This window comes from Nilaparvata lugens, chromosome 1, assembly GCF_014356525.2.
Source record: "Nilaparvata lugens isolate BPH chromosome 1, ASM1435652v1, whole genome shotgun sequence".
Lineage (NCBI taxonomy): Eukaryota > Metazoa > Arthropoda > Insecta > Hemiptera > Delphacidae > Nilaparvata > Nilaparvata lugens.
In genome coordinates, this window is record NC_052504.1 from 87,768,815 (window position 1) to 87,783,955 (window position 15,141).

Here is a 15,141-nt window from a genome sequence, read left to right on the forward strand (position 1 = left end):
TATCCTACGACTTTCTTGATCCACTGAATGTGAATTTTTCATGAATTACTAAATATATAATTATTCTAAAAACAATCTTGAAAAACATTTTCTCAACAATGTTCAATCAGGGGTACTCACTGGTAGGAGGGGGTTGAAATTCTGAGGGGTGGACTCAAAAACAGAATCTTGGGGGTCCCAAAAAAGTCACAAGTGTTTAAAATTACGACCTTTTTTTCGGGGTTACAAAAAATGGTGAGGGGGGTACAAACATTTGGACTGGGGGAGAGTTATCGGGCTTGAGGGGCCCTATACTAATTTAATCATTATATTAGTGTGTGTGTGTGTGTGTGTATGTATGTGCGTCTGTGTACACGATATCTCATCTCCCAATTAACGGAATGACTCGAAATTTGGAACTTAAGGTCCTTCCCCTATAAGGATCCAACACGAACAATTTCGAGCAAATCCAATTCAAGATGGCGGCTAAAATGGCGAAAATGTTGTCAAAAACAGAGTTTTTCGCGATTTTCTCGAAAACGGCTCCAACGATTTTGATTAAATTGATACCTAGAATAGTCATTGATAAGCTCTATCAACTGCCACAAGTCCCATATCTGTAAAAGTTTCAGGAGCTCCACCCCAACGATGCAAAGTGTGATTTTAGATTCTCAATTATAAGGCTTCAGATACAATTCAAACAAAAAATTTCAAGTGAAAAAGATTGAGCATAAAGATCTCTACAATTAATGTTCAGTGACATTTCCACCTAAAATTGGAAATAAGCTCGAAATTCGTTTATTCAAATGTGTTTATTCAATGATGCAAACTGTTGGCAACTGTTGATTCTATTAAATCATTCACTATGAAGAGATAGCAGACTTCGTGTGTCTCCAGCGTTATTGTCCTCTCACCAGCTGGCAGATCTTTGAATAGTAGACTTGAGATGCGCGTGTACACTTGCGTTAGGTGATAAATTTTCATAACGGCAAGGAAAGTTGTGTGAGTGCGCCACACCATATTTTTTCTAATCAAAAGGTGACCGAAGAATATCTACAGCTTTAAAAGAGCTTATTCTTCAACTTCATAAATTCTATCTAGTAAAGATTATCTACTTCTAGTGAACAATTGAATACAATCAAATCACATTTCAAGAAATCACCAAATATGAAACGAAAGCATCTGTAAACTAGCAAGTACATTATGATTTAATTACGATAGAAACAGGTACTAATCGGTAATTGAAACGAAGCTCACAATTCACTCGTGAGTAGTCAGTCATTGAAATTTCAATAATTATTATTGAGAGCTGCATTATTCGTCACACTTAGGCCTATACAACAATAAAGCTATAAAACTAACCATTTCAAGAGCAAATCTAATTTCAACATGGACAGATGGACACATCTCGGTAAATCATTTCAGGCTTTGAAATAACTTGAGAGACAGTTGAAGATCAAATTAAATATATTTTATAGTAGATAGAATTACGTAATCAAAATCAACAACCTGTATTTGAAATAAAATTCCATACTGAAAAAGCACCATTAATGAGAATCATTAATGGATTTAAACTAACAACCTTTCAATCAATCGCACCTAAGGACCTCAAAGTGATCATTCAAATGTCTATCCTGTGTAGAACAAGGCACTCTCATGTAGGGTTTTTTTTATAACTCAATTAATTGGAAACACGCAATAATAGTTCGGCACTATTCAAGGCCAAGATACACAATTAACTGCCCATGTGTATAGTGTATAACAATACAGAGTATGTATTTATGTAATCCCATAAATTCATATCCTTCTTTGGCAGAGAAGTAATAAACATTTTTTAGCGACCAATTAATGGCCACCTTATAAGAGTAGAGGCAACTTTATTGCTATTGTGCTGGTTGGTAGCTTAGTGCTCAAATACTCGAGAGGAAAGAAGATGAGCTGGTGATCGAGGAGCTGGAGGAAGGAGAGGAGTAGAAAGAGGAGGAGGAGAAGGATCAGGAGAATGAGGAGCAGGATGATGATGATGATGATGATGAGGAGGAGGAGAAGGAGGAGGAGTTTGATTGATTAATTAATTAATTGCCTTTATTAGGGCGGAGTTAGGACTCCTGATGCTCTCTGCCACACAACCCTTGAAAAAGAGAAGGAGAAGGAGGAGAAGGAGGAGGAGAAGGAGGAGAAGGAGGAGGAGGAGGAGGAGGAGGAGGAGAAGAAGAAGAAGAAGAAGAAGAAGAAGAAGAAGAAGAAGAAAAAGAAGAAGAAGAAGAAGAAGAAGAAGAAGAAGAATGATGATGATGATGATGATGATGATGATGATGATGAGATGATGATGATGATGATGATGATGATGATGATGATGATAATGATGATGAAGAGAAGGTGAAGGTTGATACAAATAAATATTAGAAGAGGAAGCAGAAAAATTAAAATAAGAAAGCAGGGGGAGTAGAAAAGAAGATAACAAAAGAAGAGACGGAGGATTACTATGTTTTCATGTTTAAAAATCGACAAACTTAGAAAAATGTACAGAGAAAGAAAAGGACGAAGGAGAAAAAATTAAGAAGAATGATGAAATAACTGGAACGACGAAGGAGAAGTAGGAAAGGAGAACAAAAACAGAGGAGGATTTGCAATATGGGAGCGATAGAAACGGAGGAAAGAGGATAGGAATAATAAAGAGGACAAAAAAACACTTCACTTATATGTGATACTTTTGTACAAATTAATAAAAACACTATAATAAAAACTTTAGTACCCTTTATTATAATAAACTTTAAAAATTTCTAATAATAAAAGGTACTACAATTTTTTATATTGTTTTTATTAAAGAGGACAAATATGAGGTGAACTAGGTTTGACACCATAAAATAATTAAAACAATAATTATAGTGGATCAACAAATGCAATGTAGAGAGTGAAAAGAAAACAGCAAATAGATAGAAAAAACAGGATCTCTCCAACAGCAAATAGAAAGATGAGGATGTTAGAACTAATACAGAACTAGTAAGAAAAAATAGAGTAATAAGAAAAGCTATATGTAGAGAAAAATGGACAGAAAAACATATTAGATGAACATCATGAATATAAAAAGACTGTTCAAGAAAATATTCTCCCATACATCTTGGTTAATTGTAAAAATGAAACCAATATAAATACAGTTTTATTATAAATAGCTTGTAGTTGTATATAGTAAAGCACGTCATATACCTACATTGTAGATACTAGATAATCTAGATAATCACAAGCCATATTTTATGACTTAATCATACGTTTTTGATAAATGATCGTATAAAGAAGTTTCACCTTGCAGACTACTTCGTAAAATAATTTAACTGCCAACAATTACATTGAGAAGCGCATGCTCTTAACCTCAACTACAACACGAACAAAGGTTTTATTAAGTAGCATAGCAGTGATAAGAGCTGGGAATCAAGCCTAGGTTGAAGATATCAACAAAGAGATTGAAGATTACTTGAAGAATCCAGCCAGCCTAAAAGGTTGAATGTAACTTGAAGAAGGCTTGATTGATGCGATAAAATCCAAGTAGAAGTACAGCAATTGCCTGCCTTTTCTTCTTCTTCTTTTATCCTGTCTTCTTCTTCTTCTACTACTACTACTGCTTCTTCTTCTTCTTCTTCTTCATTTTCTTCTCCTTCTTCACAAGGACGTTTGACAGTAGACACATCTTTATCAGCAAATCAGAATATTGCTGCTGAGTTTAAGCATATTATAGACAATACAATGTTATGACTGATTGAAGATTGACGTTTACGATATTGTTGTAATCTACATCAGGTAAACCAGGCATTGTATGTTGAATTCTCACAGAGTAAATTTTCAAAGAGTAAACTGTTAAGTCCTACATTGGGTTGACTGATTATATATACATCAACTCCTTGGAGGGAATAAAATTAATGGCTTACATATTTTACTTCAAATAAATCTCCAGTTTATTCAATTAATCAAATGAGTGATATTAATTGAGAGGTCTCTCAACCCAAAGCTCTCTCAAAAAGTCCTTTCAAGCCGTTCTATCAAACAAAATATAGCAATTTTCTACATTTTCCCTAACTATAGTCCGTGCAAATTTACTTCAGACTTGGAGGAATATGAGGCGCAAAAAAATGGAGGGAGATGAGCCAATTACAGTGATTAATAGAATAATAGGTGGAAGCGTAGTTGCCAATTTGTCAGTCGTCTGACCGCTTTCAGACAGGAAACTTCGCATGTGTAGCATGAGCACATGAACAGTCACTAGAAGTTGGAGAACGCTGGCCGCTTCAAAACGGCAACATCGCGCCTCTGTACTCCTCCCGCTGTATGCTTTCTCTGCTGAGCATGTCCATCCCAAGTCGGAAGTAAATTTGCACGGACTATAACTCTTCATTTTCTTCCTTCTACGTGTTTCGGATGGACACGTTGATCTGCTTAAAAAGTAGTCTTTGGCTCATGTCAGATGCTCTGAAATTGATCAGTTGCTACCTGAAAACTCTGACACCAGACCTGAGCCAGCCAGGTCACTCGATATTATTATTATTTATAACAATGTTTCCTTTCTCCTTCACGTCTCCCTTGTATTCTGTTTCTTCTAATCAATCTTATTCCTTCCACTGTCAATCTTCCAACTCTTTCTGATATTATTCATCAAGTCTCCTGTGCCTCTCCTTAATTTACATTCGTTTTTATCTTCTCAACCAAACGAACAATCAATCGATCTAATCATCAACACCATCATCATTATGATTATTTGCATCACCATATCATCCAACATCATCTTTTTCTTTTTATTCTTCCTCATCATCTTTTTTTCCATTTCAGTGTTCATCAATTTTTTCCCTTTTTCTGGGTTTCTCATCCTCCTCCTTCTCTTTCTCTTCCTCCCCCTATTTCTCTCCTACTTTTCCCGTTTATACTATTTATCATCCTCTTCTTCTTTCTAGTTATTCTTAACTTCTTTTTCTCTTCCCCCCTTAATCTCCTCCTTCTTATCCTTCTACTCATATGAGTGTACTCTTTCTCCTTATCCTTCTACTCATCCTACTTCTCTTCTTCACACCTTCCTTTTCTCCTGCTCATCCCCTTTTTCTCATCCTCATTCTTCTCTTTACATTCATCCACTCCTCATCAACCTTCTTCCCCATCCACCCATTCCAGCTTCTCTCTCATATTTTATCGTTTTCCTTCTAATCATCCTATTCTTCTCATCTTCTTTCTTCTCCTTCTACTCTCATCCTCTTCTTCTCTTTCTACTCATCCTCTTCTTCTTGTCTTTTCCTCTTCAATCTACTGAAACTCTTATTCTCATCTTGTTTCTTCTCATTCTACTCATCTACTTCTTTACACCTTTCTTCTTCTCCTTCTACTCATCTTCTTCTTCTCACCTTCATTTTTCTCATACTCATTCTCTTCTTCACATCTTTCTTCTTCTCCATCTACTTGTCCTCTTCTTCTCATCTAGCTTCTTCTCCTTCTTCTCATCTACTTCTTCACATCTTTTTTCTTCTCCTTCTACTCATCCACTTCTACTCATCTTCATTCTTCTTTCTCCTACTCATCCACTTCTTTCAATCTTCCTTCTCCTTCTAACTCTTCTACCATCTTCCTATTGCTCTTCTCCACAGTTCTCCATCTCAAGATGATCATGATTATTAACCGAAGGATGAAGGTTCTGCACTCTTCAGCATGTCGGCTGTCCCTGGCCGAATTTATTATCGCACCAACACTACTGCCATTTTTATTATTAACATCACCGAAGCACGCACGCGCGCCCGCAAGCAAAACATCGCTGGAATTCGCTCATGATGTTCCAACAACTCTAATAGCTGTTTAATGTGGCTGCTAGTGTATCATAAGCCGATGAAGCAATAGGCAGATGCTAGAATAACTGTCGGTGGATCAAGAATAATTTCAGATTTGCTCTGGGAAGTGGTCCAAGGTGTAAGCAATTCGGTCAGTGATCACATTACATTAGTACATAGCCTACTTGGAAGGAGAGAGGGATTTGAAGAAAAATCATATTTTTGGACTCAGGAGACCTTGAAACGTGTAGAAAACGTGAAGTTGGGTATATTTCTTAGAAAGCAATATTCTCCTTCCTATGATAAAAGAATAAAACTCAAAATCTGGAAGAATAGGTACTAAAAGTAATCGAATGATAGCAAAAGAAATTTAAATCGATATGAAATAAATTTATTGCTAGGAATAGTGAAATAGATGCATTTTCATAAATGTGAAGATCCATAGCACATCCCATTACATTCTCAACGCTTTTCATGGAATAACTTCAAAAATTAAAAACTTGACACAATTCAAATTAGGTACAAAGTTTTTACTATTAAATTTTATAAAACTTCAAAGTGAAAAAGCACTCACATTCTTTGATGTGGCGACGTCCGTTTCGTGCTGGTATCGCACATTTTCAAGCCAAACAGGAACTGAAGTGTTTAAGGTTGTGAGGGTGAAATTTGGTGGGGGTGGAGGGGAGTTTTGGTGGTTAATGGAGGAGTATTTAAATGATTTTGTCAAACAGGGTGTGGGAGGAAAAGTTGATTTGGTCATTTAGAATATTGTTTGGTGTGTTTGTATATTTCAATCTGTTTTTGTGGGAATAGTGGAGTATTTCGAGGTTACAAAGTTTTTATTTGAAAAAGGGATTCAAATTCAAGAAATTCTCCAGCAATTTTTCAAGCTTTCTCGAGGGTGCCAATGTCAATTTGAATTTGAGTAGCGGAAACTAGAAGTTTGTTACTTTTGAATAATGTTGACGTCGATTAATAATGATCTATTCTATGTTATATAGACTATATTCACCAAGAAAATATACCTTTTTATGATTTATTAATAAATTTTCATAATAATTGAAATAGAATATTAACTATTACTTAACCTATTTCAGACTATGTGTAATCTTATCTAAATTTGGGAGAGGAATAGCACAAGGTTACCTTATTTTTCCTTCCCTATCATTTTTGATGGTGTACTTGTTGTATGAATCAATAAAGAATCAATATTTTGGAAGTTCATTATATTAATTTTTACCTAGCTTACAAACAATTTGGAAATGTGTAATTCTGAATGATTGAATAAATAAATTTGGCTGTGCAAAGGCTAAAAATGAACTTTGTACTGGTGATGTGATAATTTTCAAAGTTTTTCGATTAGTATATCATCAAGCTATCAAAATGAAAAAGTTTTCCCAGGAAAACATTTTTTCCGATCATTACTTTTTGAGATATGAGCGCCTGAAGTTTAAATTTTTGGGACAGAACATTCAAAACTCGGTATGGGATAAATCCATGAGATTTAGAGAATAATTCTTCATGGCATTGATGATTGAATAAAACAAAACAAAAATTTTCTAAAAATATCAATTTTTTAAAAGTTATTGAGTTTACTAAAAATGACCAAAAAGAACTCAAACAAAAGTTTTTTTTTGGTAAATTGATAACTTTAACAAAAATTTATATTTTCCATTATTTTTGTTTTATTCAATCAAAAATACCATTAAGAGTTTATCCTCTAAATGCTAGGGATCTATCTCTTACCGAATTTGAAATGTTCTGCCCCAAAAATTCAAACTTTAGGCGCTCATATCTCAAAAAGTAATGATCGGAAAAAATGTTTTCCTGAAAAAACTTTTCCATTTTGATAGCTTGATGATATACAAATCGAAAAACTTTAAAAAATATCACCAGTAGAAAGTTCATTTTTAGCCTTTGCACAGCCTTAAAAAATTGTCAATTTCATTCTCAAAGAAGGAATCTGATGCACAGGAAAAATACTCAACACCTCATTAGAAACTCTTTCCGAAAAAAATTCCAGTCGTCCTAATGAAGATAAAAAAATGTCCACACCTAGAAGAAAACCTAGACGGACTGTATAATCAACGATAAACTTCTAGTTTGGAATCAAATTCTGGTGATTTTAAGAGTTCATTCACTCCTCGTTGACAAAGCAAAGATGACAACACAAACAAGAACGAAAAATGTAAAAGTTGTTGGAGAAAAAATTATGTTATACTAGAAAAACTGGTCAGAATTATTTCCTTGTTTAAATGGTTGCTTGCTCTATTTGATACCAGAACACGGCAGTCGTAAAGTTTGCAATGTGAATAAACTGCCGGAAAGCTGAAGAATGCATAATATATTGAAATTTAGAATGTAATTCTGTATTCACAGGATTATTATCGCAATACAAGAGCGATGACCATGGAATAAATAAGCCTGACAAAAATATTAGCATAAAATAAGTATTTAGAATAAAATTTCTCAGAAAGGATGATACTATGGAGATCCTGATAGCCTTCATGATAAAAGGAAATAAATGAGGTTGGAAAGAATTCCAGGTAAAAAGTCTCCTGAATTTGGGAATGATTGCAGAACGAAAATACTGTATAGTACTGTAAAGTACTTACCCCCCTCCCCCCCAAGCTGTCGACCACCCTGGGACGTAACGACATCGAGTTTCATATACACTAAAGACCCCCTAACAATAATCCGAAATCAAATTCTCTGCCTCTCTCATGTATGCTCAATGTAAGCCAGCGCCTGGAGTAGTAGACCAATATTTTATGATACTGTTAAATTATTTATTCATTGAGAGGTACAGTAATCATAATAATAATATCGAGTGACCAGGCCGGCTCAGTTGACCGGTGAATATGACCGGTGACAGGTGACCAAATGACTGTTTTTGAGGCAGCCGGGACCGATGAATGAGTGGCCGGAGAGGTGAAGTAGTTTAGTGGTAGTCATATATATAAATATTACAGAAGTTTGCAATATTCTTAGAACAAAAATGAAATAGGTTGTCAGTTCTACAAGCTTCTCACAGTTCTCACGGCAACACAACCAAAGATCGATAATATCTTGAATAAAATTACTTTATTCATATGGATCAGTAAGCATTTTAATTTGGGTTGAAGAGAGTGATCATTATAAGAATAGAAGTGACATTCAGAGAGTTGGACAGATCAGAGAGAATTATTTAAAAAGCTGAGAAAATGTTTTTGATAGCTGTATGCCAGAGTTCAAAACTTATAACGCTTCGCTAATCTTCAAATACACTAACTTGTTAGTACAAACAATACTGTGAACTGCACAAAGACAATGAATGTTTGACACTGAACCATACATACATCATGTTTTGACACTGAACAGCATATTATTTTCAGGATATTGAACTCTGTAGTACTACGTGCTATTTGAATACTATAAAATGATTCAATATAAAAATTATACATACAGTATCAAATAACTTGATTCAATCGATATTTTTATCAAAAGTTTTGCTAATTGAATTGGAGCGACCGTTTGGTGATCTGAAGTACTACGTGCTATTTGAATACTATAAAATGATTCAATATAAAAATTATACATACAGTATCAAATAACTTGATTCAATCGATATTTTTATCAAAAGTTTTGCTAACTGATAAACGAGACAATTTTGGACAGTTATCTCTCACCTCATCTCTCTCATCCATACCGTCTCTTTGGTAGAGAGTTAGTGGGAAGGATATTTTTCATATTCTTTCCGAAGAATGGACAATTTATGTAGATGCATAACAATATAATTATCTATAGTTATTATATTACAAATTGTATTTTAATATCATATACAGTTCAATAATTATTTTCTTAGTCTATATTATGTAAATTCATCTATAATTTTGCTGTATTGTAAGCTATTGTATATAAGTGTATAAGCCAGTATAATATTGTAATCTACAAATAAAGTACTCAATCAATCAATCAATCTCTATACCCTCTTAACCTGGAGCTCGTGTGAGCATCAACCTCAGCAAAAAAAAACCTACGAGTTATCACGGTATACTAGGCCTGATGAAAAACAATTGAATTCAAAAATCAAAAACCTCAAATAATCTGATTGAATTTAAATATTTCGAATGTTTCGCTGTTTGTACAAACGCAACCGTGCAGTTGTCTGAAAAAATCCAGCGTAAACCTACGAATTATTATGATGATAGCACACAATAGACGAAAGGATATTGTCATGATCAAGGACACTGCCAAGACTGTTTAGAAGGACGAAGGCTTGCCCTAGAGTTGCGATCAATCACCATGCAACAAAGAACACTGATGATAATCTGCTATGTAATTAGCTGAAAAAACGCGAACATCTTTGCTTGTCGATAGACATTGATCCTTGAAAACCTGAACGGGATTCCATTTGTCAGTAAATTACTGTAATTCATGTCCCCTATACTTATTACTTACCTACCGCATAACACAAATTTCTCGAGGTACCCACACTTAGAATCGCATACATGAACTGAACCAACGACGGCACCCAACATAGTAATATAAACCGGTTTGTTATTATAACTTGGCCGAAAAAAACACTGTTCTTTGTCTGCTTGCAATAAATTTTTGAAAACAAACAGCTAATCGAGTGTAAAATGTATTCGTACATTAATGATCTGGAAAATTGGTACCTATGAGTGCATTGCTCTTGACTTTGTAGTGGCTTGATTGTGCATAGAACATTGAAGTTCATAAATATTATGAATATAACCAAGCCACTACAAATTTAAGGGCAATGTACTCATAAATTAATACAGAATACTAAAAGATCGTTTTCCAAATTATTCAATAAATTCATTATGTTTTTGGAAATACATAAATATTATGAATAACCAAGCCACTACAAAGTTGAGGGCAATGTACTCATAAATACAGAAAACGAAAATATAATTATTTTCCTAATTATTCAATGAATTCATATGTTTTTGAATATACATAAATATTATGAATAATCAAGCAATTACAAAGTTAAGGGCAATGTACTCATAAATACAGTACACAGAAAATATATTTTTCCAAATAATTCAATGAATTTATTATGTTTTTAAAAATACCATACTGTTTTCAATGTTGAGAGTAGATTCTAACAATTTCAGCAAATTTTTAATCTTGAGAGTATGGTAGCTTCTGACAGAGTAACAGAAAATGTTGGTATTAATTATTATTATAATACGAAAATCCAAATTAAATGCTGTAATTCACCCCGAAGACTTCTGCTACTGCAAATATTGACAAAAGGGCAAACAGCTAGATGGAAATTCGATGGATTTTCGTTTAATAATAATAGTTATTAATTCATTAGCATTTGAATAATTGCAATATCTCAGTAATTTTCATCTGTAGATTGGTATTAATTCATAACATACTATGGTATAGTAAAAAACAAGATCAAAAACAAGATGATAACTACATAAAACAAGATCAAAAATTATTGTTGTAAATCAAAACGAATTTAGTTGAAGCTCAGTTTCACTTATACCTTCAACATTGCCGGTAGAAAGGTATTTGTGCTGGTGCTAATTATTTGTGCTATTTATTCTTATCACTTGAAAACTGTAATTATTATAATCGATTTGATTTTACTAGGCCATGAAGTTATCATCTCTTTTCTGTCGATGACTGACAGAGTGAATTATTAAGTGCATGGTTCTCTGAAAACCTATGCATTTCATAGAAACAACAATATAAATACATCTGGACAATAATATAAGAACAAAAATAATACAAAATTGCCTGACCCAATATATCAAAACCTAAATCACTTGAAGAGAAGCGATACCGTAACAATGATTAACATGTAATCTAATCAGTTAATTTTAAATTTTGAAATAGAAATAACTTGCCAAAAATCTTTTTTTGACATTTAAAATTATCAAGGCATACACTTTTTACGAACGAATCACATATATGAATGAAATTTAAAAAGCTTATTGATTAAATAATCAGAGAGTTTTAATAGTTCATTCAATAAGTCTGCATGCTTTTTGGTGAAATAGGATTGCAACATTGTAACTTAGAATGTCAAATTCGATATTTCAATAAATAAATACTGCATTGAAAATCTTGACGACTTTTTTGACTATTAAATAATGAAAAAAATGAGCTGAATAATAAAATATTAGTGACAAGAAAATGAAATTAGTTAAAAACTAGATCTATTGAAACTCGGAACTAACGGAACAGTAAACAAGTCCTCTAGCCCTAACCCCTTCACTAATAACAATGATTACAATCCAGCATAGTAAACTAATTATTAGTAATTAGTGAATAGTACGGTATCGTTTTAGTACGCCTACTCTGTAAATACTCGTAGTATACTTCATTCAGACAATCTATTATATCCAACTTCTAAAAAGGCTGTAATCAATTACATCAGACATCATAGTTTTAACAAATATTATAACAAACATATCCGATATTCAAGAGTCTCATTATTTGCATCAATTTTTTATAGAGGCAAAGATAAAACCAAGACAAACCAATTGATTATCTTATCTATGATAGAAGTAACACAATGATTGTTTATAAGAGTATCGAATATTTAAATTTCAAATTCTTCTTCTTAAAATAGGCTTGCTACCTATTCTCTTTTTTCAATTAGCCTTTTTTTTCTCCAGTCTTTTTTCTATTTTCTATTATGTCTTGTGTTATTTCCTATTTAAAATCTTTCTTCCAAACTATTTTTATTGCTATTTTTCGTTTTTTTTTCTTTCTTACTAATTTAGTTTCAGTTTGTGTAAACAATTGATTTTCAATGAGGCTTGTTTTGGCATAAAGCTGTAAGCCTCTATATGTTGTTGTAATTTTTCTATTGATGTAAATAAATATAATCGATCAGAAGAGAATACTTGACTGTACTAAGCATACGATATGTGAAAAAACTTCAAACTTGTTTAGGCTATCTTATCTGTGATAGAGGTAATACAATGATTGTTTATAAGATTATCGATTATATTCGATTAGAAGAGAATACCTGACTGTATCAAAACCAATCACACTAAGCATATGATATGCGACAAAATAAAAAGTTCATACCAAAGTAAAAACTAGATAATTGCTGAAACAAGTCCTTGGTTTTGGACACAAAAGCGAAAAAATGATAGAAAATCACTCGATTAGCAAATATGCCCATATGTTATGTTTTTCTGCGATAAAATACACTCTATACTCCACCCACATCACTTTTCCCAATTCTATCAGCTTTGCCTCCCCCCCCCTTTCCAGAAAGCCAGACTTGCACAACATAACCCACTTGGCGAAAAAATTACAGTGAAGTACATCAATTAAAAAATAATAAAAGCATTCCGTGGTTCTCAAGGCTACGAAAAACTAGCTGGCTATTTATTTCCTTATACCAGGTTGTTGCTCCACATCGTTATTATAGGCTATATACTACTGCCGATTCCATATTATTATTATTCTACTTACATTACAAATGATGCAATCTATATAGTCGCTGCTTTAATAAATTCACATTATTACAGTAGCCTATGTTTAAATCTACAGTCTATTTATTTGGAAAATTATGTTGAAGGAAGAATGTATTAATGATTCACAATTACTGAACTCGTATTCATAAGGGCCCCATACACTAGGGAACTTGGATCGGCGAACTTGATTCTTGCGAACCAAGTTCCCCAGTGTATGTGGAAAATTGGCGAACGACGAACCAAATTCGTGACGAACTTGGTCTTCAATCTGGATTAAAAACTTTGTTCGGTTCGTCCGCCAGGACAATATATTCTATTTATATATATTCAATATATTTTCTTCCCACAGCAGCTGCAAACTTTGAAACACTCATCTCTAGACCCCGAAAGACACTGAAGAACGAACGGTTGTTCGCTCTCCCCACTACTACACGAACTTGATTAGGCCGATCCAAGTTCCCTAGTGTATGGGGCCCTATATATTGTATTTTTTACAATAATTACTACATGGAATTATTGTACCAAAATATGATATACATAGAACAGAGGAGATCATTCGTTCTGAGACTTGCTTTACTCTACAATATTATTGAAATCTAATCCAGTTCGGAAATACAGAAACGGGAATTGGAAAAATTAGAATGATTTGCAGGTTGCATCGTAGATATCACATAAAATTATATCATTCACCTACTCAACTATGTAGATTTGACCACGTTATTCATTTGTGTTGCTAATGATAACCATATAAGTAGACGACTTGTGCTTAGGTAACTAGGAAATGGGATAAATGAGAGGTGGAATGAGAATAAAACTTGTGACTGGAGAAGCGCTATTTTGATACTTTGAGTACCTATATTCTTGCATTGTTCATTATAATTTTGGGATCGTTGAGTTTCAAATATACCATTTTATATGGATTTCGTTAAATAAATATTATGAATTCTAAATGAATATCAGTTTAGCTTATTAATCGCGCAGTGAAGGAAATCAATATACCGATGAGTAAAATGAAGCTCTTTCAGAATAATACAGCATTAATATTATAATATATTTTGGGTTGACATCAAGTAATGGTCAATCTTCATGAATTATCAAAACCACCTAGCATATGAAACTCGCTATTTGAATCATTTGGATGAATTGTGTACAATTCAATATATAACTGATTTTATTTAGCTGAGAAATGGAATGCAATCAACAAAAAAATAAATGTAATTTAAGGGCCAAATGTAATAGGGCTAAAAATCTGTTTTTCCTACTGAGTTAACTGATTTTTTAACAAAATTTTACTTACGTTGATACATGTCTGCTACGTTTTTTCCAAGCACTGGATCATATTGAAACATTTTACATTGAGCACTTATTCACGACTACTTCATTCTAGAAGGCACAAACTCATTCTAAGGCACAAGCAACCATTCACTCTTATTCAAGCAACTATTTCCTCAAAATTACAACAATAGAAAGACAACAAAAACACCACAAATCACCTCTTCACTCGAGATTTTCAATCACACAAACGAGAAATCACCAAAATTCTCCAACAAAACTGAGCACATTCAGAAATCACTTCAGAAAACTAAGAAACGTGTAATACGTGTTTGTATTGCCCTCAAACGAAGACCTATACTACTTGGAAACTAATATTTTATGAAGGAACTGCTTTAACTGTCCCTTATTACCACAGTTAAATTTAAAGACTTTTGAAATAGATAACTTTAGAGTTGTCAACCTGTGCAATATATATGTTCACGTATTTTATCAGTGTATTGTCATGACGTTACATCCTCAACTTGGAAATAATAAAAGCTTTCAACATCCAATTATAATACTGTAACATAAAGACAAGCATATTTCATGTAATTATTTCCGCATACGTGGAGAGTTATCCTCAATTATCAATT

At 33.2% G+C, this 15,141-nt stretch overlaps 1 protein-coding gene across 5 annotated transcripts in view; it reads right to left on the bottom strand.

Moving 5' to 3' along the window:
• The window catches only part of LOC111060097 (laccase), a 63,014-nt gene that overhangs the window by 37,320 nt on the left and 10,553 nt on the right, over positions 1 to 15,141 (bottom strand). For 2 of the 5 annotated variants that reach the window (XM_039419511.1, XM_039419510.1), the window contains exon 1: positions 10,222 to 10,284. The exons of 1 other annotated variant lie outside the window; for it this stretch is intronic. In XM_039419511.1, the coding sequence (XP_039275445.1) occupies positions 10,222 to 10,269 (48 nt within the window). In that variant the 5' untranslated portion in view covers positions 10,270 to 10,284. Of the gene's footprint in view, positions 1 to 10,217; positions 10,292 to 14,531; positions 14,751 to 15,141 lie in introns of those variants that run through there. 2 more of the 5 variants (XM_039419515.1, XM_039419513.1) reach the window with 2 other exon arrangements.